General features: G+C 40.5%; 1 protein-coding gene across 8 annotated transcripts in view; it reads left to right on the top strand.

Annotated features, from left to right (window-relative positions):
- Nucleotides 1–21,409, top strand: part of HDAC9 (histone deacetylase 9) — an 834,677-nt gene that overhangs the window by 627,370 nt on the left and 185,898 nt on the right. For all 8 annotated transcript variants that reach the window (XM_058677966.1, XM_058677969.1, XM_058677964.1 and 5 more), the window contains 2 exons: nt 6,105–6,225; nt 12,318–12,367. In XM_058677966.1, the coding sequence (XP_058533949.1) occupies nt 6,105–6,225; nt 12,318–12,367 (171 nt within the window). The remainder of the gene's footprint in view (nt 1–6,104; nt 6,226–12,317; nt 12,368–21,409) is intronic.

The following is a 21,409-nucleotide window of genomic DNA, read 5'->3' as shown; positions in this document are numbered from 1 at the left end:
TACCCTCTACGCTGCTTACAATTTTGGAATTTACACTACAAGAGATTCACTTGCATAAAAATAATGAAAATAAACCGATTAAAAGAAAAGAGAACTTTTTTTTTCTTTCTGATGAGTATAGTGATTTAGAAAGAGTTTAGCATGTGGTCAACATTGTGACACACTGTACAGAGTGGGAGCCTTTGTTGGCAGTATCCCATGTGGGGGTCAGTTCCTGTCTCAGCAGTTTCAGCTTCCATCCAGCTCCCTGTTAGCAGGCTGGGGAAGAAAAAGATGGCCTAGGTGTTTGGCCCTCTGCACTCATGTGGAAAACCCAGATGAACATCATGGCTCCCAGCTTTGGTTTGAGCCAATCTTGGTCATTGCAGTCATTTGAGGAGTGAACCAGCAGATGAAAGAGTCTCTCTCTCTCTCACCCTTCTCTGTAACTTTCCCTTTAAAGTAAATAAATAAATCTTTATAAAAAGATTTATTACATATGTGTTTTACCATCCTAGAGCTTTACTACTGAATAAGACTTGTATAAAGTGTATTAGAAATTGCTTTGTGTCCTGAAATATTTTAAAACTACAGTAAGAGCTGAATCATATAGCATCCAGACAAAATGTAAGGCATTGGATATTTGAAGACAAAGTAGACTTTTTAATTAACCAATGTGTTTTAACTATTGTAGAAACCAAAAATATTTATCAATACAGTGTCATTATCTATATTATTCTTATTCTTCTTATTATTATTATTAATTACAGAGAGAAAGCATGGGCAGCCCCTCTAATACGTGATTCTTGACCTATGTCTTCCTTTAGAATCCACTGTGTGGTTCTAAGGTATCTGGGTGTCTAGGCTGCTCCCAGACCAAGTAAGTCAGTGGCTCTGGAGCTAACCCCATGATATCAACACCCCTTGTAGACCTGCCAGCTAATTCCAAGCAGCAGCTGAGGTTAAAGACTTTTGTCACAGGCCCTGAACTTCTTAAGATGAAGTTCAAGAGGTAGAGACCAATGGACAAACAGACAAAATAATTGAAGATGAGAGAGTAACAGAAGCATGCGTTGACCTTAAAACAAAAGGAGCATGAAGACAGATGGGCCACCAGTGGAAAAAAAAATTTTTAAGGACTGGGGAGTAGTGTTCATCATAGGAAGGAATGTGAGCTCTGAAAATGATTCTTATTTTTCAGTTATAACTCAATTTCTGAGAAAGGGACTCTAAGGGATATTTCTGCAGCTTGTGAGAAACTTCATTGTCAGGTTTCTTCTTTGCCTCAGCATGGTCATTTATCATTAAAATTATTTTATTTCCTTACCTAAGAAGACCCACCAAATGAAAGCATATTTTTGTTGAATTTTTATCGTGTGTTAGAATCTTATCATTTTAGAATGAAAGAGGACATCAAAATACTGCAATCCATCTTCATTAGTTTTATCCAAGGAAAGAAGATCTGGCTGGTTCTGGTCAACTAAGGATACCTCAGTTCAGTGGGCTGGGCATCAGGGCCACCACATTGCAATTTACTGTCTTTGTTTGGGTGGGACCACGTGAGGCCTGCTAATCTGCCTGCTTGCCTGCCTCTTAAAATTCCCCTTTGTTTGTGAGAAAATATCTGAACAGAACAGGAGGGCTATCTAGAAAATAACTGTACAGTTGTGTGTGGGGGAAGGCTGTTAAAAACCACCTTTTATGTGACATTCAGGGAAGCCATTGGTTACAACATTTGAAACTGTAGGATATATGTTTGGATAGGAGACCACTATGAAACCACAATTTTATTTTTATTTTTAAGAGCTTGAAGTATGTCAAACATTATCTACAGACTGACTCATTAAATTGCTATATTTGTGGCAGAGAATAATTTTAACGCCGAATAGCTCATTTATGATTTAGTGCAGAAACTCTGAAAGTCTGCAGCCCTGTGAATATTTGGGAGAAAAAAAAAACTACATTCCTGTATTTAGGGACAATGGATAAAACATTTCCAGAAAATGAGCTATTTCAGCAGACATTCTTCCTAATATGTCACCACTTTGAACATGATTAAAGAAAATGGAGTCTCTCGCAGCACAGCCAGGTACTTTGACTTGTCAAATTGAAGTTGGACATTTTCTCTTAGTTTGGAACTGCCACAAAACGTGCCCTTTCATGTCCTCAGTAATGCCCAACCAATGCAATGCATCTGTTCTGCTAAATTATTTCTAGTTCCCTAACCAAAGGCACTGCTTTTTCATGCATTTTATCATGATTTTATGCCCTTTATTATATTTTACAAAAGGTTTTGATTCCTCCAGGGCCAATGAGAACTGATTAGGACACTGGCTTCGATCCAGGCTTTGAACATAGGAGGGCGGGAATAAAACTGTTTCCTTTTTTCCTTGCTCTTTGGCAGGAAAAAATATATATATATATATACATATATACATGAATCTATACCGTGTGTGTGCTCTGTGTGTGGGTGGGTGTGGGTAGACTACATTTTATCCTGTCACAGTAGGACTTTGTAGATTGTGTTCAGGACATTCCTTCTGTAATTGAGTGAAGCAATGGCCTTTCTTTCGAAAAGGCTCTTTAAGAAAGAATTGTTGTGCATTGTAGGACTCAACGAGGTCGTCGTTTTCAATGAGCCAAGCTTCCTACCCAAGTGTGGAGCATTGTGGGCTCTGATCTACCGGGGTTCAGACCAGAAAGATCCCCAAAGAGCAGAAGCTCTTCTTCTGGAAAGATCGCAATTGGCTGCATGTCACAATGAATGCAGCTCTACAACCCAGTGTTTGCTTTGAGATCATGAAAGCTTACTGACAGGCTGGCTTTCCTACGACCTACGTTAGGTGGTTATGACCCATTTGAGTTCCAAGCAAGAAACCCTCCAAGTTAGTGCCATTCCTCGTGTGTGTGGAGTGGGTTGTCCCTGTATCTCAAAAATCCTAGGTCAAATATCCTAGACAATTTTATACCGACATCCTGCAAACCAGTTATCCATGAGAACAGAAATCCATGTCTCCCTAATCAGGAGTGTCGGAGCTGTATATGCAATTCTGTGACTCAGTACGATCATGACCTTTCTGGCACGAGAGTATCTTGTGAGATAAATTAAGGGGTAGAGGGCACACAGAAAATAGAACATATGGGACAGGGTTACATGAGAATATCTCATCTGAAGCATGAACAAACAGAATCCAAATGACCAATGGGAACAGTTGGAGATGCTGCTGTAAAAGAGAAGGTTACATGTAACAAATGTAAGGCATCCTCTGAACAGAACTGTCAGAGATCTTCTATGTTGAAAAAAAACTGAGATCGTTGCCATTTCGGCATTTTCCCTTTGCCATTCACTAGGTCCGCAGAGCAGGCTCTGTGTGGTCTGTGCATCTCAGGCTGAGGTAAGCGGCATCCCCCAGGTAGAGACCTTGCCCTCACTGCATTGGTTTCAGGTGTTATCCTCTGCTGAATGGGCATTTGGGCACTATTTTAGTGGGACTTTCTGGCAGGTGGATGTGAGTGCCTCCTTGTATTTAGTGCAATTATTTTTTTTACAGAATAATATTTATTATAGTAATAAAAAGAGCTAATTTAAAGTACTTGTTGAAAGTCAAAAGGAAGTAGAAGGGGGGGGGGAATCAAAGTGAACATGTGCACCACCAGTAAACATTTTAATAAAAGAATGAGAGCTGGAGTATGAACTCGAAGGCAACACCCGGATTGAGTAAATGCCAGATGGGCAGGGCCAGATGCTCTGGTCTTACGGTCAGTGGAATGATGTCTCGTCAGGGGATGACTGAAACTCAGCAGGAGTCACCAGCACTTGAGCCACTGTCAACTATAGTGACACTTGTTAGCATATGATTCTTCAAATGTGTGATGGAGTATTGAGTCGGAGGGCTGGTGAGACTGGAGATTGAGGAAAAGGAGTCGTGACAGGCATGAAGGGTACGCAACATAAATGTATCTGACTAGTGTAAAAATTACAGACTGTTTTCTCCCCTTAATGGTATTGAATGTTGTAGCAGGGGGAAAAAATTCAATTTAGAGCTTTAACAAAAAACAACTTGAGAGAGAAAGAAGACAAAATCGATGGGAGATCTGTGCTGATCATCAGAATGTGGGTCTGCTGGTTGGCAGCAGTCCTGACGTTGTCTGCGACATTGACATCTGTGGAGTGCCTCCACAACTCTGATGTCAGTGGCAATGGACTTGAGAGCTCTAGAGAGAAGAGAGCTGCAAGGCCTGCTATTTCATGGTCTTTGTTCTTGCTTCAGACTGGGATCGCTTGTCAGAATCTATTTTCCAGGGCTCAGCTCATTCCAGTTTTGGATGCCTCAAACCGTGGAGTTACCACCACGTAACAGGGGGGGTTTCCACCCGCTCACATCTCACCAACTGTTTCCCTTTAATATTGACTTTGAATTTTTCTCTTGCTCATTTTTTCTCTTTGTCATCCCACCTCTTCTGTTGGTCTGATTTCCGTAAATGTTCGAGGGTTGGAATTTATGGATAAGTCACCTATTTCAGTAAGATACTTATTGCTTGAAATGATGGCAGACCAGGGGCTGTCATGTTTGCCTTAGTCTTTAACATTAGAATTCTCATCTTACTTATTCAGGAATAAACTTGCTAAAGTATATTTTAATTGTCCTAGACATGTAAACTGTGCTATATGATGCTGAGCAATTGGTTGAAAACAGGCAACTGCAGTGCTGTGGTGCTGAAGATAATGCCAGAGGAGTATTTTGGCTTACAATTTTAGATTTGCCTTCTGTCATTTCCTTTCTGTTACCCCAGAAGCTCTCCACCAATCTTCCCTTACTGCAACCTAACCGTTTATTTTCAGTGACAAGCCCAGCTCTGTCTTCTGGGTCAGTAAGTCCCATGTCCCCAGCCTGCTCTGTCATGACCCTCATATCAACATTGCAGAGCTTGAAAGTGTCTGCAGCCCCTGACATGAGGGAGGTTGACTATGGTACCCAGAGAGAACAGGTGGCTTCGCCTGCCATTTCTGAGTCAGCTGATGCTTCTTTGGTGTGCAAGATGGAAGGACACATCCCCTGTTCAGATTCTCTGTAATTTCACTGCATGTCTGCCTTACCACTGTTTTCCACTGGTGTTTACTAAGTGGCATATGAATGCTGTCTATAATTTTAGGGAGCACAGCAGTTACTGAGGGTGAAAGTGATTGAGCTTCAATCCCTAGCATGATGTTTATCAGGCCAGCTGAGAAGTGCAGCCAGTAGCAAACTCTACCTATTTGGCTAATTGAGGTTTAACTGAATACGCATTGGCTGAAGGACGAAGGTGGGTCAGGTGAAGTAAGTCCCTTCTCAGCCTGAGTGTAAACCATTCTCTGAGTGTGAACCACTGAGTGTGAGCCATGCACAGTAAAACATCCACAGCAGTTTTGTGTCTGGCATTTCCAACCTCTGCTTGATGGATGCTTTCACAAACCTGTTAGAAAGAAAACACTGAAAAAAGTTAAATACATCCTGAATACGTACAAGACTGTATCAGGTTCAGAAGATATTAAAACACTCTTCAGTTGTCACAAACATTTCTAAATACTTACTTTTTTCTATGCTTACCCTCATCATGAGCCATTGGTCATGAATAGCTATCCATCCCGTGGAATAATTTCTGAGTAATGTTGGTCTAGATTAATATTACAGTGAGTTATACACAGATTAAATGATTAAGCCACAGATCTGTTTGATAATTGAATATGCTAAAGATAATAGTATTTAGTTACATTCTTTGAGATATTCCAAGAACTTCAGTCAGATGTAATATAAGATGGGAACGAGCGAACTTCTCATCTAGATGGTAGCCTTTTTTTCATTTTTCATTTTTAAGCTGACATTTTTGCAAATAGATAAACAAAAACCAAAGCTGTCTGTATTTGTGATAGATTTCCCTTTGATTCCCAAGGAGCGTATGCTTGAGGTCAGGTGTCTGTTCAGGTTCCAGAATCCACTGGAATCTTGCATGTGGTCATTTTTTAATCCGTACTTGGGTCCAGTACTCAGCACATCAGTGTCCTAGTGATGTCTGGTGAAGTTCAATCATGTGAAATGTGTCTCGTTGTCAGTGGAGTGCTGCAAGCTTCTGCTGTTCTCTTTCAGCGCATTCAAGGTCGGAAAGCCAGCTTGGAGGAAATACAGCTTGTGCATTCGGAGCACCACTCGCTGTTGTACGGCACCAACCCCCTGGACGGCCAGAAGCTGGACCCCAGGATCCTGCTAGGTCTGTACACTCCAGCACTGTCGTGATTCCAGGGCTGGTGTCAGCTCAACGTACGTGGCCAGCAGAGTGGCAGAGGGTCTCTCTGGACCATGAGCCTTACTGTGGAAGTCAATGCAGAGACGACACCTGCATGGGAAAAGGACAATGCCTATTTGCTCATAAGTTCTTCCTCATTTGAATGGCCTTTAAGTAATGTGTTTTTACTTATAGGAAATATACACTGTGTGATTTCTTACAGTTTGATGTGAAGAGCAAAAGAAGCTTTAACATTCTTTATTTTTCATCTCTTTTTCTGTTTGTTTTGTGTGTTTTAATTCTTTTGTTTTATGTCCTTAATAGACAAAAGGCACATAACAATGTACTTTGTATGAAAATCCTTAAAGCTGTACCTAGCACACTGCATTTATTAAAAGATGGCATTTAAATTCTGAATGCAATTTTGTTAATTCCCTACCTGTGGAATTAAATTGTACAGTAAAAAAGTAGCAAAGTAATGAAGATAATTTGTGTAATGACAAAAGTGGTGAATATACTATAAATGAATATTATATTTAATGTTTTTGGAACTTAGCTTCAGATTTTTAAATAAAATTTTATGTTGCAAAGCTTTAAATAAGCTTTAGATGCAACAGATTTGTGGAGAAAAATAGCCTCATTTTAGCTGCAACAATTATCTTATTGATAACTTTTTATAATTAAATAACTACAGATCACATGGCAGTATCTGCTGAATTGATCCTGTTTGAAATTAAAAAGGCACATTAGGACTTTGTAAAAAGTTCCCTGTTTTCAAATAAGTCTATTGAGTGAGTTCCAAATTATTTGACTCTTTCCCCTCATTCACATTTAAAAATCTTAGCTGGTCCTAAAGAATTCAGAAGCTAGTGTGTGATGTAAAGGAGATAAGACTCATGGAAAGGAATTAGGAGGAGAAATGAGCCAATGCTCTTTATTACAGTCATGATTTTACAATGAGTGGTTAACATCCAAAAGCATTTGAAATGAAGACATTGGGATGTTTGTGTGCACTTTGTGCTTTTGCATGAATAAAAGAGAGGGGCCAACCCTGTGGCCTAGCAGTGTGGCCATCTGCCTGCAGCAACAGCATTCCAGAAGGGTGCCCATTTGTGTCCCAGCTGCTGCGCCTCCTGTCCAGTTCCCTTCTTGTGGCCTGGGAAAGCTGCAGCAGAGGTCGGCTCAGCTCCTTGGGCCCCTGCACCTACAGGGAGGATGCGAGGAGGCTCCTAGCTCCTGGCTTCAGATCAACTCAGCTCCAGATATTGCTCTCTCTCTCTTGCCTCTTCCTCTCTGCGTAAATCTATCTCTCATATAAAAATAAATTTTAAAAGATTAGAATAGATAATGGCAACTTGTGAAGAAATAGGTAGAAATGGGAATGTATATGCTAAGATCCAGAAGACATATTGCTAAAATTTAGTAATGGAAAAATATTTACTATTACATGATATAGATGTGTAATATGTAATAGAATTAAAACTATATGTCCATAGAATTACAAATGAGTCAATCTGAACAGGTGTGCTTTGAATGCGTTTTCTTAATTCCATGGAAGGAAGCAGTCTCCGTATATATAGATACTTTTTATGAAGTCTTTTTGCTGTGGATACTGGAAAATAAATCTTACTTTAATATGAATTCATCATCTCACTCAAACAACCACAATGATAAAGCAAACCAGACATTGTAATTTTCATGGTGTTATGAGGTCAAAATAATCCCATGGACACAGTTTAATTATTTTTATATTTACTTAAGAGAAATCAAGTAGAAACAGTACCCCCACACACACATTTCTTTATGCTTTTTATTAAGACCCCAAAGCATAAATAAACTTAGTTGTAGCACAGGTACTCATGGACTTCATGAAAACTGCGCAGATTTGCTCATATCTTGAATATCAGCCATGCAATTTGTTGGAGAGGTGTTTGTAAACAATTCTGACTCTACATTTTTAAAGACATATTTGTGAAAGAAATTAGGTCTAAAATTTGGCAACGTCACTCTTTTATTTCTGAAATGTGTCAGTATCACTGTTGATTTGTTTTTATTAGAAAGTCAGATATACAGAGAGGAGGAGAGACAGAAAGGAAGGTCTTCTGTCCACTGATTCACTCCGTAAGTGGCAGCAAAGGCTTGAACTGAGCCAGTCCAAAGCCAGGAGCCTGAAGCTTCTTCCAGGTCTCCCACATAGATGCAGGGTCCCAAAGTCTCAAGCTGCCTTCCACTGAAACCCCAGGCCATAAGCAAGGAGCTGGATAGGAAGTAGGGCTGCCGGGATTAGAACTGGTGCCCTAATGGGATCCCAGCACATGCAAGTCAAGGGCTTTAGCTGCTAGTCTACTGCGCTGGGCCCAATATCATTGTTGATTTTTAACCTCACAGTTTTTCTTTAAGCTTGACAGCCCACTGTCTTCCACAGACTGATACACACGGGTATTCCTGTCTTTCTTGGTTTTGCTTTTTCTGTTTGCTTTGTGTTTAAAGTTTTATTACCCAAATGTAAAAGAGAACACATGGTATTTGTCTTTTTTTTCCAGCTTATTTCACTCAACATGTTGTCCTTCAGCTGCTTTTGAAAACACTTGTTTTTTTCCTCAAAACACTCGATACATATTTTGTCTTAAACGTCAATGATTTAGAAATTATCTTAATATACAGCTTAGAACAAGGACAAAAAACCTTCTCATATAGGTACATGATGAAAGCACCTGTGTCAGTAATTATCTTGGCAATGTTTAAAAAATGTTGAAAATTTTTTTATGTGAGAGAGTACCTGCCCAGTGGTTCACTCCCCCAGATTCCTGCAATGGACCGGCTGAGACCCAAGCTGGGAACTGGAAACACAGTCTCTTTTCCCGTGTTTGCGGCAAAGCTCTAGTTATTTGAGCCATCTTAGTTGCCTGTCAGGGTCTGCATTAGCAGAGAGCCAGTATCAGCAACTGGAATCAAGTATCCAACCGAGGCCTCTGGACCAGGGTGCAGGTGTCTCAACAACCATGCTAAACACTCGCTTCCATTTTGAAGACTAGTTGAAAGGAGTTGCCCATTGACCTCACTGACTTTGAATGTTTGGTGGGAATTCATGTCCCTCGTGAGTGATGTCCCTCGTGAGTGCAGTAGTTTTAGCATCGTGTGTGAATACAGCTACTTGGATGATATGCGGTCAGGCTCTGGTGCCCAGCACACAATTCAACTTTGATAACATTTCTGAGCTTTTTCATTCCCTCGATGGATACAGAAAGTTAACTAATTTCCACCAATAGTGATTCTAAGTGAACAGTTCCTTTCTTTTTCAAAGCTTAATTTTTCATCTGTTTTGTCATTGTTCTTTGTACAGTTTGGATCTTTGTGGCTTTTTTTTTCTTAACACACTGTGAAGATCAGGTTTAAGCTGCCAGGTATGAATGTATAGAAATACAAAGTTATCACAATATTTCCTTCCATTCACTCTCTTACATCCTGCTGCTTCCTCAAACACGACAAACCACAGATGGAATATTTTTTTTTTCCTAACTTAAATGGACAGTTGCTCTTGATGGCTACATAGTGAATGTTCAGTGTGACCATCAGTCTGCCTTTGTATCTTCAAAGACACCTGCAGATTATAAAATCATTACATCTGAAAGTCAGATTTGAAAGGCAAAATAATGGAGAGAGAGAGAGAGAGAGAGAGAGAGAGAGATATTGAGAGATCTTTCATGTACTGGTTCATTCCTCAAATGAGACAAAAGCGTGAACTGGCATGGCCAAAGTCAGGGGTCAGGAACTCCATCTGTATCTCCCAACTGAACAACAGAGACTCAAAGTGATTACAAGTTCATCCACTATTTCCAGGCACAGGCACAGGAATCTTGCTAGGAAGTAGCTAGAACTCCAACTAGTACAGGATGTGATGTCACAACAGCTGCATTTCCGGTTCTCATCATTTTATACTTGGAATTCAGTCCATTAAAAAGGCAACGTAATGGAATGAAAAAATAAATTCAGTTAATTTGGTGAATTAAAAATTTTTTATACACTTGTAAACTGAAATCGGTCATTGTTTTCCCATTTTGTATCATATAAACATTAGTAACAAGTATCTTAAATGATATTTTGTTTGTTTCTTCAATTGGGATTTAATAGTTTTTGAATTTTTCATTGCCTCATAATATTTTTTTTCCTTTTTCTGTAAACAACAAGTTCACACATTGAGGATACATGTACACATTTTAATTTTAACATGAAAGCAATCTTTAAAAATATTCAACAATACAGACATATCCATATCAGAAGCAACAAAGAAAAAATAGCCCTCTCCATGCTTTCCAAAAATATTTTTTTAAGATTTTATTTTATTCTTATTGGAAAGTCAGATATACAGAGAGGGGGAGACACAGAGAGGAGATCTTCTGTCCATTGATTCAATCCCCAAGTGACTGCAACAGCTGGAGCTGAGCTGATCTGAAGCCAGGAGCCAGGAGTCTCTTCCAGGTCTTCCATGCAGCTCAAGCGTCCCAAGTCTTTGGGCCATCCTCATCTGCTTTCCCAGGCCACAAGCAGGGAGCTGGATGGGATGCGGGGCTGCTGGGGACATAAACCAGTGCCCATATGGGATTCTGGAGCTTGCAAAGCAAGGACTTTAATTGCTAGGCTACTGCGCTGAACCCTCCAACAATTTTAATGTATTTATTTATCTGTGTGTTTCAGTATCCCAGTTTAATAATATATTTTTTTCTATTGACTCCTCTTTCTAAATGAAGATACCTATCACTAGACATCATTTTGTTGGTGCACTCATTTTTCTTTATCATTTTCCGTCTATTACTAAGTACATTTGAGGAATTATCATATACTCTTATTGCTTCCAAAATAAATTTGGTCCCGTGACAGTAAAGCCTATTTAGACTTAACTGACATACTGTGTGAATTCCACCGCAACCCTGTTCTCCATCTTAATTGTTTACTTCACTAGTCTTCAGGGGAGCCAATGGATGGGACAGAAACATTGGAGGTCCTGCAGCTGATCTACCGAGTAAACCATAGGACTCACTTCAGAGTCACCTGTGTGGGAGACAGAAATGCTCATAACTGTTCAAAGAGACAATGATATTTCAGGTTTTTTGAAATATATTTTTAAAGAAGAGCTTTTATATTGATATTGATGCATCTCCAAATGGGGATTGTATTTGATATTTTTTTAAAGGTATGAATGTTAGAGAGGTTTATTGGGCTACTTGACCTAGCTATAGCTTAACTAGGCATGCTCAGTTATGTCTGAAGTATAAAGTAAAAATAGGCCTGTCTATTTGAGAAGATAGCTTATTTGTGTCTAAAATGACAGGGTGCGCTTTCGGAAATTTTGAGTCTCAAAACGTATCACAGGAGGAATTACTTTCAGCAAATAGCTGAATTACCATAAATTATATGTAAGTATTATAATCCATTGTATGAGCGTATAAACCAATTAAAATTTTATGGCCCATATTATAACCATGCATTCTCTACATGTAATAATATTTGTGTTTATTGATTTGGAATTCTTTGTTTTTTTTTTTAAGATGTATTTATTTGTATTGGAAAGGCAGAATCTCAGAGAGAAGAGACAAAGAGAAAGGTCTTCCATTTGCTGATTCACTCCCCAAGTGGCTGCATGGCCTGAGCTGAGCTGATCTAAAGTCAGGAGCCAGGAGCATCTTTCCAGTCTCTCATGCAGGCACAGGGTGCCAAGGACTTGGGCTACATTCTGCTGCTTTTCCAGGCCACAAGCAGGGAGCTGGATGGGAAGTGGAGCAGCCGGGATATGAGCTGGTGTCCCTATGGGATGCTGGTGCTTGCAAAGGGAAGATTAGCTAATTGAGCGATCATGACAGACCCTTAATTTGAGTGAATAACTGTTTGTAAATACATATAACATTGGCACTCTGAAAATTGATTTTATGGAATAATTGTTTTAAAACCTCAGTAATTTCATTGTGTGTCACATGATAAATACCCTGTGAAATAATATTACATACTAGCAAACATTAAAAATTTTAATGTATTTATTTTCCCAACTTATATTTATTTTTCATGTCTTTTTTACTGTGTAGGTGACGACTCTCAGAAGTTTTTTTCTTCCTTACCTTGCGGTGGTCTTGGAGTAAGTATGAATGGGTTTGCTATTCTCAACTAACACAGAGTTACTCACAAAATCTGTGTTTGTGTGTCGGTTCGGTTGTGTTGAAGGCTTCAGTAAAGATTGTGTCAGATTGAGCCCTGGCCCCATTGTAGGCAGAGCTGGGGGCCAAGCCAAAACATGGGACCCTATGTTCGCAGAAGATATGGAATGTTGAGCCAAGAATGGGGTGCTTCTCTCTGTAAGTTACTGTGTGTTATGACACAGGTCTCTAGACCGCTGTGTTACTGTGGAAAGATAAGGCAAGTGGAGTTCATTCAGAATTCAATTTTTGACAGAATCGTATAGGCTGGACAAACACATTTCATTCCTGGGGAAAGTGACATTAAGGGCACACAATGCTTTGCATTACGGGGCATTTTGCTTTTGTATCCCTAGGGGCTGTTTTTACCTTCCATAATTAAAGAAAGTCGTTGACCCAAGATATTTACACCTTATTTCAAGAACAAATTTGTTTAAATCCTATGAAGAAACTAGGCTACGTTTCTGTGGATAATTAGAACGTACTCTCTAACCTGCAACTGATTTAAAGTTAACCCTTGCCAGGAACAAGCCATAGCCTGCAGCCTAAGTGCTGAGTCATGTTAGGACAAGGTACTTCGGCATCAGGCTCCTGAGCACTGAAGTATCTAAATCAATTCGATTTCTTGGATATGGAAGGGGAAGGAGGGGAAAAAAAACAAGCTGGACTGTATCACATGCTTGATAACTGTGTGTGTGTGAGAGAGAGAGAGAGGGGGAGAGAATACATAGAATAGTGCTTGTTAATATTCAAGGCAGTCTTCGTTTTTTATTTCTTGGGAAACGTTGTGTTTTTAGCCATCCTTAGGAGACACTCCTGGTCTTTGGTTATCATTTAATTTTCACCTGTGTGACAATCATGATATATTCACATACAGAAGATGCTTGTGAGCTTGAAGTGACTGCACTTGGCAACATGGGGGCACCGGGAAAGCCGGGGGACTACTGACCTTGCGTTTGTCTTAAAGTGCAGTTTTGGTTCGGATGATCTAAGACGGATCTGTTAGTTTCACTTCCCAAAAAGCTCACCAAGCCTAACTATGAAAATACCTTGCTATTTGCTTGAGATTTTTAAGTTCCTTCCAGTTGGGTTTAGCATCCACCTGCTTGCATGGACTTTTAGGGACACTCCCTGTGGCAGTAGGAGGCCAGAAAACCGCTGGATGTTAATAAAGAAACCCTGACATTTGTATGTGGTCTTCAGAGTGCTGGTCAAGCAGTGTCATGGGCAGACAGTATTTAAGGTGCTGTTAATTACATCCTCCCGAGTTGCACTGCGGTGCCTCGATCTCTATGTGTGTGCATGCCTGTGTGTTTGCTTGGGTTACTGCGCTGTGCCTCATTTGGGGTCCCCTGTGATCGCACTACAAGAAAATGCTCCAGTGGCAAAAAGGATGTTTGACCCACTCCCAGGCCTTGATCGTTGTGTACAGAAGTAGATAATTCTGGAACTCTGGAAACCAAAGCCAGGGCAAGGCTGCTTTTTGTTCTCACTCCTCAGGGTACCTCCCTGCGCACAGTGATCATTTTCTTGGCCATCTGAGCTGCTGCTGTGTGAAGAAATCTTGAAGTCATTTCTGCCTGCCTTCCCCCCACCCCCCATTCACTTGATAGGCCACAAGAAAACCCACAAAGGCAGGGACGAGCAGGCTTTTATGATAATGTCGTCATCAGCTCCCAGCTTCAAACGCTTCTGCGGCTTTTGAGTTGTCATTTATAACTTGGAACTGCATCGACCCAGAATTCCCCTGATACACTTAGAGAAATTGATAACAGGCCCCGAGCTGCTTTTATGGTGCGGGGGAGGCGACTGCGATCACATCACTATTGGCAGGCAATATTATTCTTTGACATGGTTGTAAAAGTATAAAGGGGCTTATGGCATTTGTTTAGATGAGGAACGGGCTCTCAAGCTGTGCTGGGGTTTACGGGACCAGATTAGTGAGAAGCCAAGGGAATATGATGTTTGCAAACAGGATATGATTTTATATAAGTTTGGGTTTCATGCCCGTGCCCTGGGGAAATCCCTGCAGACAGCAGAGAATTCCACTTTTATCCTACAACAGACGAGCTCCCGGTGCCAAAAGGCAGAAGAAAAAAAAGGGAAGAAGAAGAAGAAGAAAAGAAAAAAGAAACTTGGGTGGATCAGTGGGCACTGGGAGACTGCAGGAGTGGAGTCAGCATGAGGGTGTGTGCATGGCAGAGCAGTTCGCCCCAGGAATGCGGAGGCCCGGAGTCGGGATGCAGCTGGGACCTGCTGCACTGGCCCAAGCTGTCCCCACCACGAAGCTCTGTGCGGTTTCCCAGGGCCCCATGTGCTACAGCCGCCCTGGGACTCTCTGGACGCAAAGTCACCTTCTGATGACCAACTTGACACTGCGTTGTCCCTGCTCCATTTAATCCCACTTAGATTGGACTCATTCACAAGGGTGATAGCTGTCTTTTTGTGGTTGGGGGAGGGCAAAGAGGAGGAGAGAGAGAGAGAGAGAGAGAGAGAGAGAGAGAGAGAGAGAGAGAGTAGGTGGTTAATTTAAGGTTTCTTTCCATTACTCTGAGGTTTCCTAGTGACGTTACACTTATCATCCTCACTTACTCCATAGACGGCTGATTGACATGAAGTGTTTGAAGTTCTCTTTCATCCTGTCAAAATTAAAATGTGAGCTCCCGCTTTGATAAAAGTATGCTTGCATGTGTATCTGCACACAGTAAATGCGCATATGTTGCCGTTCACATGTTGATATATATATACCAATGCAGAAGAAAACTGTGATTTTTGCCTCACGTTTATACCTCTGTCTTGCTTTTCCATTTATTGTAGCATGTTCATTCTTCTAGAAAAGTAAACAGCTTTTAAGGGAAGGCTTTGCAAACAGGTGCTTTGGTTTTTTTCCTGTTATTTGTGACATCGGGAAAATGACTTTTATTTTATGATCCACTCCATGGACATAGAGTTAAATTCAAAGTTTGGCTAGTAATACATCACACTGCTGTTATTTAGTTTATTCTTCTTTGAAACAAAACCAGCATCTAATTTTAGAAATGTGCTTGAGAGGTAAAAAGTGGAAAATGACAGAAAGAGAGAGAACTACTTTCTGCCACACTCCCTGAAATGCAAGCAACGCATGAGGGCCAGAACTGAGTGCTTGCAACTCACTATAGGTCTGTCATATGGGTGGGTAACAGGACGCGATTCTTGAACCATCACCTGCCGCCTCTCAAGTCTGCATTTGTAGGAAGCCAGAATCAGGGCGGAGGTGGATATTAAACCCAGGCACTTTTCTGGCCAATATTTTAGAAGGTGTAGGTCATGTCACCTGATGATGAAGGAAGAGCAGAAGCTGTGTTGCCTGTGATAAAGGAAGCTGTGGGAATGCGAAGGTAAAGAGAGGAGACCACTCTTCTTGGTTGCTCAGGGCCTACCTGTTGCACTGATTTGGATGAAAATTGCACTATGGGATCCCAGAGGAGGTGCTTCCAGTTGAGTAAAGAAAGAAGAAGGACTCCCCTAAGTCCTCAGGAAGAATCAAGCATGGATGTGCTTGTGTGAGTTGCCGTGTTGTGGGCTGGGAGAGGATGCTGAGGGCACAGGGTCAGGGAAGCAAGGGGAGCATGGACTGTTCAGGCCTTAGTGACACACTGTGTTTTTGACCATGGCACCATGCTGTTGCCAATTAGTAGATACACTTTTTCCTTTTTAAAAAAGAACAAGTGGAGATGTTTGTGCCAAAGCCTTGCTTAACGTGGACTCTGCAGTTTCTTTTATCCTCCGTGTATTTCATCCTGGGTTGTTCCCATCCGATTACCCTGAGCAGTGCCTTTCATGACATCAGCAGAAGGAGGCGGGGAGGCATCTGATGTTCACATGCAATAATCAGGACAACACTGATTTCCTCGTATTAATGCTCGGGCAGTCCTGGCTTGCAATCAGTGCTTCATTTCCTCCCTTTGCTAAAACCAAGAGATCCTAGTCCTCTTCCCTCCAGCACTGCACAGGATCCACCCTGATTGGGCATCTCTTCTTCCCCACCTCCCCATCCTAATTGTATTTGGATTTTCATTAGTTTTCAACTTGATGCAGATGATACCAGCAGGAATCCCCTAGGGCACCTGGAAAAAAGTAAAACTGATAAGCTGCCTTAATGAAATTGTTTGAGAATTTTCATTTCATGTTGTGGATTCCAAAAAGATCATATTGCCCCAGATTTGGAAAACACTCCACAATATTATTCAAGCAAGGGCATGCCTTCCAAATAACAAAGGCAGTTCCAGTATTGCACAGATTATGTTAATCGTGTATACTCCTTAATGGTCTCAGGGAGGTAGTCAATCTGCTTACAGAGATAAACACACACACATTACTCTGTGTTTACTACACGATGTGAACTTTTATAGGATCAATGAGCATCTTATGTCCACTGCAGGAAAGAGGGAAATTAGAAAGGAAACCCTAACTTCCTCCTTTAATTCACTTAGTTGTAGCATCCCATCTGCAATCCAGTCCTTTCAATTGCTTTGACGTTATGGTTAAACACAACAGGATGCATTTTGAAATAAGAATACTCCATTTTCTTCCTCAACGTAAATACGACTATCACAAAGCTATTAAAATTCTTCCGTTGTGTTGTCAGCATGAGAGTCCTAAAAACACTGCCATCAAAAGTTTACACATGTGTCTTTGACATTCCAGGGGCCATAATGCTTATAGGGGGCAGACACACACAACTTCACAAAGTTTGCTGAAAATTGAAATGAAAAGAGAGAAGTAGGGCTGGAGGGTGAGCATTGGCCCTGGCAGTTAGGATGCCCACACTTCACATCAAAGTACCCAGGATGAGGTTACAGCATCCCGGCATTGCATACCCTAGAAAGAGCAGTGATGCCTTCCTGGTTGGGTTGCAGACCCCCATATGGGAGCCCTGGACTGAATTCTCAGCTGCTGGCTTTGGCTCCAGCGTAGCCCCAGCCATGGTGGTTCCTGCAAAGCCAGCACACATATACACATGCACAGTCTCCACTGGCCTCAACAAATTAAGGATAAAAGTAAAAACAAAAGAAATGGTTAAAATTTTGCTTTTCACTTCGTCTTCAACATTCTCCCACTCCTTTAAATGAGTTATCTGTTTGTAAACTGACTTTCTTTGGTGCTTTGTCCCCATGAACTTCTCATAAGACATTAGTGATTGTTAATAAAAATATAATACTTTCGTTCAGTGAAGATTTAGAGTGATCAAATGAGATTGCTTATAATTATGTGACTTCTTGAAACATAGGTAAATATAAGCCCAAATTTTTGATGCCCAAAATATGGATTTTTTTTCTTTTCTTGTATTCCTACCTGAATGTTTTCTGATCCAGATAGGCACCCTGATCATAAAATAGAAGTCAATATATAACACTGACATGGCACCGTTAGCTTGTATTCTACCTAAAGCTTAGTAAAGCATAACTATGAAATTTTTTGGCTGTAAACAATAGCTGATTTTCTCTTCAAATCTAAAACTGAAATAAATTAACTCGCTGTTTGGGCTTTGTGCATGTATTCAGAACAGAGTTCCCAGAATTTAATATCATAGCTCAAAGCAAATCATAGCTCTACTACTGCATAAAGTCTTATTTTAACATAAAAATAATATGTAAATTAATGGAGTTGAATGACCAAATGATGATTCGCTTATCAACAAAGCATGTATTAAATTCTTGTTTTTATGTAGACTTAACAAGATTGTTACTGTTTCAGAAGTTTATGCATCAAAATACTTTCATTAATTTATTCTGTTATAGTCTAAAAGGTGATTTACATGGTATGTCGTAGGTTTTTACTGTAGCTAACTTACATGTTAGTTATTAATATGGCCAAGTAAGGACTTCTTAAAAATGCTGCCTATCATTTTCAAATGTGACCTCCCAAAGAAATTTAAAACTCACAAATACCTATAAGTAGAGAATTTTTTTGTGCAGCTTGGTATTCTTCCACTTAGCCATTTTAAAGACAATTTTCCATTCCTTCATTCATTATTAAGTAAACACATCTTGAGGGTCCTCTGTGTGTGATGCATGGAGCAGCATCTAAACTCATGTTTTCCCTTTCATTTTTTCACTTTTTATTCTCTGCTTAATACCACGTGTCTGCTTTAATGTACTTGACACTGGGTGCCAATGTTAATCTTCTATTTTCACTCAATGAATTTGATCGGAGTGATATGGAAGCTCACAAAGATGTGGATAGAAGGTAATAAGCATGTGTAAACAAAGCTCAAAGTAGTTTGCTAAAGACATGTCAACAGAATAGTCTTCTAGTCCATCTTTCTGGTGGTGACGTCAAACCCACACCCTCAGAGCTGTGAAGTATGCACACAGTGCTAGTTTCTGATTCCATTAACAGCAGGCATGAAAGAAGTCAAAGTCCTGTAGTAACTGCTGTAGACAGTTCTCCGTGCTTTTGGTGGTTGAATTAGAATCAGCAGGATCCGTTCACTTGCTTATTTTTCACACACACAAACACACTCCAAATACTTACTCAGTACTAATGTGTGGGGAGATGTGGGTATAGATAGCGCTAAACAAAACAGGAAGAAACAATATCTATATGGATATTTACATTCAAATTGGTGAGACAGATAAGAATGCATGAGAGCAAATGTAAACACACGTGTGTGTGAAGACATATAAATGTTAACGAACAATGGAGGCAAGGTAGTGGTTGTAGAATCTGCACGATTAAGGCCTGGAACTGGTGGTTAATGTTGGAATACAGAATGGACTGGTGAGGGGTGGGAAAGAAGTTCTGGTATTTTACGGTATTTGATTTAAGAGGAATTCAGAGACTAAAGAAATCCTTGACAAGGGTCTAATGCTGAGGTGTGTGGGGAAGCAAAGGAAGTTAAAGTTGCTCTCACCTGTGGAGAATTGGGCACCCGTCCCACCCCCTTCCTGGTTTGTTCTACAGATGACACAATGCACCTGGCTTCCCTTTTGACCCCTGGGACTGAGGGTGGTGACAGGGTTGAGGAGACAAATTAGATTTACAATAATCCAAAATGCTGAATCTTCTCTGTCCATCTGATTATTTAGCAAGTTGGGGGTCAAGCAAACTTATTAGTGCACTAACAGATCTGGGCCTCAACAGGAGGTGCAGGCCAAATGGCTCCAGTTCTAACCAGCATTATAAGCTTAGGAGTTCTCAGCCCCTGGGGATGTTGCATGTCCATATTTTCCTATTTCAATTACGCTGCCTCAGGTTAGGCACCACACTTCAGTATCTACCAATTTTCAAATCTAATGAAAACGTTCTGACATTTGCATGACATTTTCCAGTCCCTTTTGCAACACATTTCAGAGGCTTCTTAGATGACACTGTTACCTGTGGCCTTAGTTGCCTTGGGCTGTTTTCTTCCTGACTTATATCTGAACTATAAGATCTAGCCTAGATTATTTGCTGATCCTAGTTAGTTGATGCATGGGCCAGAGGATGATGATTCTAAGTTTCCATGTGCCCAATTTTGGGTTGCATGTGTATTGTGCAGCAACAGACTTTGTGGTTCAAGTCCTGGCTGCTCCATTTTCTATCCACCTTCCTGTTGATAGCTTGTGCAAGCATCAGCAGATCAAGTCCTTAAAGTTCAAGTTACAGGGATTCCTTTGACTAATACCCATTTGTTTTGCTCCTCAGTAAACTCAATGATAAATGGGATTAATTGGCAAAACGAGGTTGGCTCTTCTACAAGACTGTGCTCACATGATTTTGAACCTCTTAGATCTCCAGAATTGACTTAATAGCTGGATTGCCCATTGCATAAAGGGTTGAGTTAGATACCATGGAGTAGGCTGGGCCATAGAGAATCCTTAAAAAAAAAATCCTATTGTAGAACTAGGCTGATTCATGAATAGCCATGTTCTACGCAAAACTTCTAATCACTGCCCTGTTCAAGTTTTTAAATCCTCCCAATAATCACAGAGGTCTTAATCTCAAAATGTAACTGAGGCTTTTCTATTCCACAGAAAGGGAATATAAACTCAAAGAAGTGTGGAACTTGCTCAAATCATACAATTAGCAGTATGTGATGGGGAGAGATGGCTTGATTCCCATTCTCTTAACCACAATACCGTGCACGCAGAACTCACCGTGATTTCCATCTCATAGGATTGTCAGCACTCCTTTCCCAAATGGCACTAGCCCTCATCATAGGAAAGCACACCTACTTCTCTTGCCAAAAGCATTCTCTTTTTTATTGAAATTCTTATGAAGTATTAAATCCATGCACTCAAATATCATCAGTCTGAAATAGAAAAAAAAAACTACACAGCTGTACAGAATATCTTAGCCCTAGCTGGAATATTAAAATACTTTCTGCCCTTGGATAACACCATTGAGGCATGAATGAGAGGAATCTCATGTTATACAACTCCTGAGTTACAGTTCATTTTGTTAAACTACTCTTCATCAGAAAAGGACTCTACTGTGCACTATTTACTGAATGAAGGCATTGGCGTGTTATGAAGTCCTGTTAACAGGGAGTGCACATTAAATTAAATGAAGAAGCAGTAGGAAACTGTGAAAATGGTATCCCTTGGCTCTAATTTATTTGGTAGATCTGACCAGCTGTTCCCTGAAACTGAATAGCAATGACGGAGAACGTTAAATCCTTTGACTGGCCATGGAACCCACAAGAATCCACATATTACTTGACAATTCTGGAAGCCCACTAGTATCTTCCATGAGGGTCTTGAGAGTCTCTAGATGTAGCGTTTTTGCCAGAACAAACATATGCTCTCCCCTTTCTTGTTCCAAGTAAGTGAATAGCAAAGGAATTTTTTTTTCTGTAGATGAAGAGTGGCGAGAAATTGCACACACAAGGTCAGTGGAGCTGCCAGCATGCAGTCAATCATACTTGGAGATGGTTTGTGGCACAGCCGTAATGCACACGGCATGCCCCTGGACTCTCCAGCTGCTGCACTAATAGTTCACGCCTTCTTTCCATATGGAAT

The sequence above is a fragment of the Ochotona princeps genome, chromosome 20 (assembly GCF_030435755.1).
Source record: "Ochotona princeps isolate mOchPri1 chromosome 20, mOchPri1.hap1, whole genome shotgun sequence".
NCBI lineage: Eukaryota > Metazoa > Chordata > Mammalia > Lagomorpha > Ochotonidae > Ochotona > Ochotona princeps.
The sequence above is the reverse complement of the archived record's forward strand: the minus strand, read 5'-3'. Positions and strand labels throughout refer to the sequence as shown.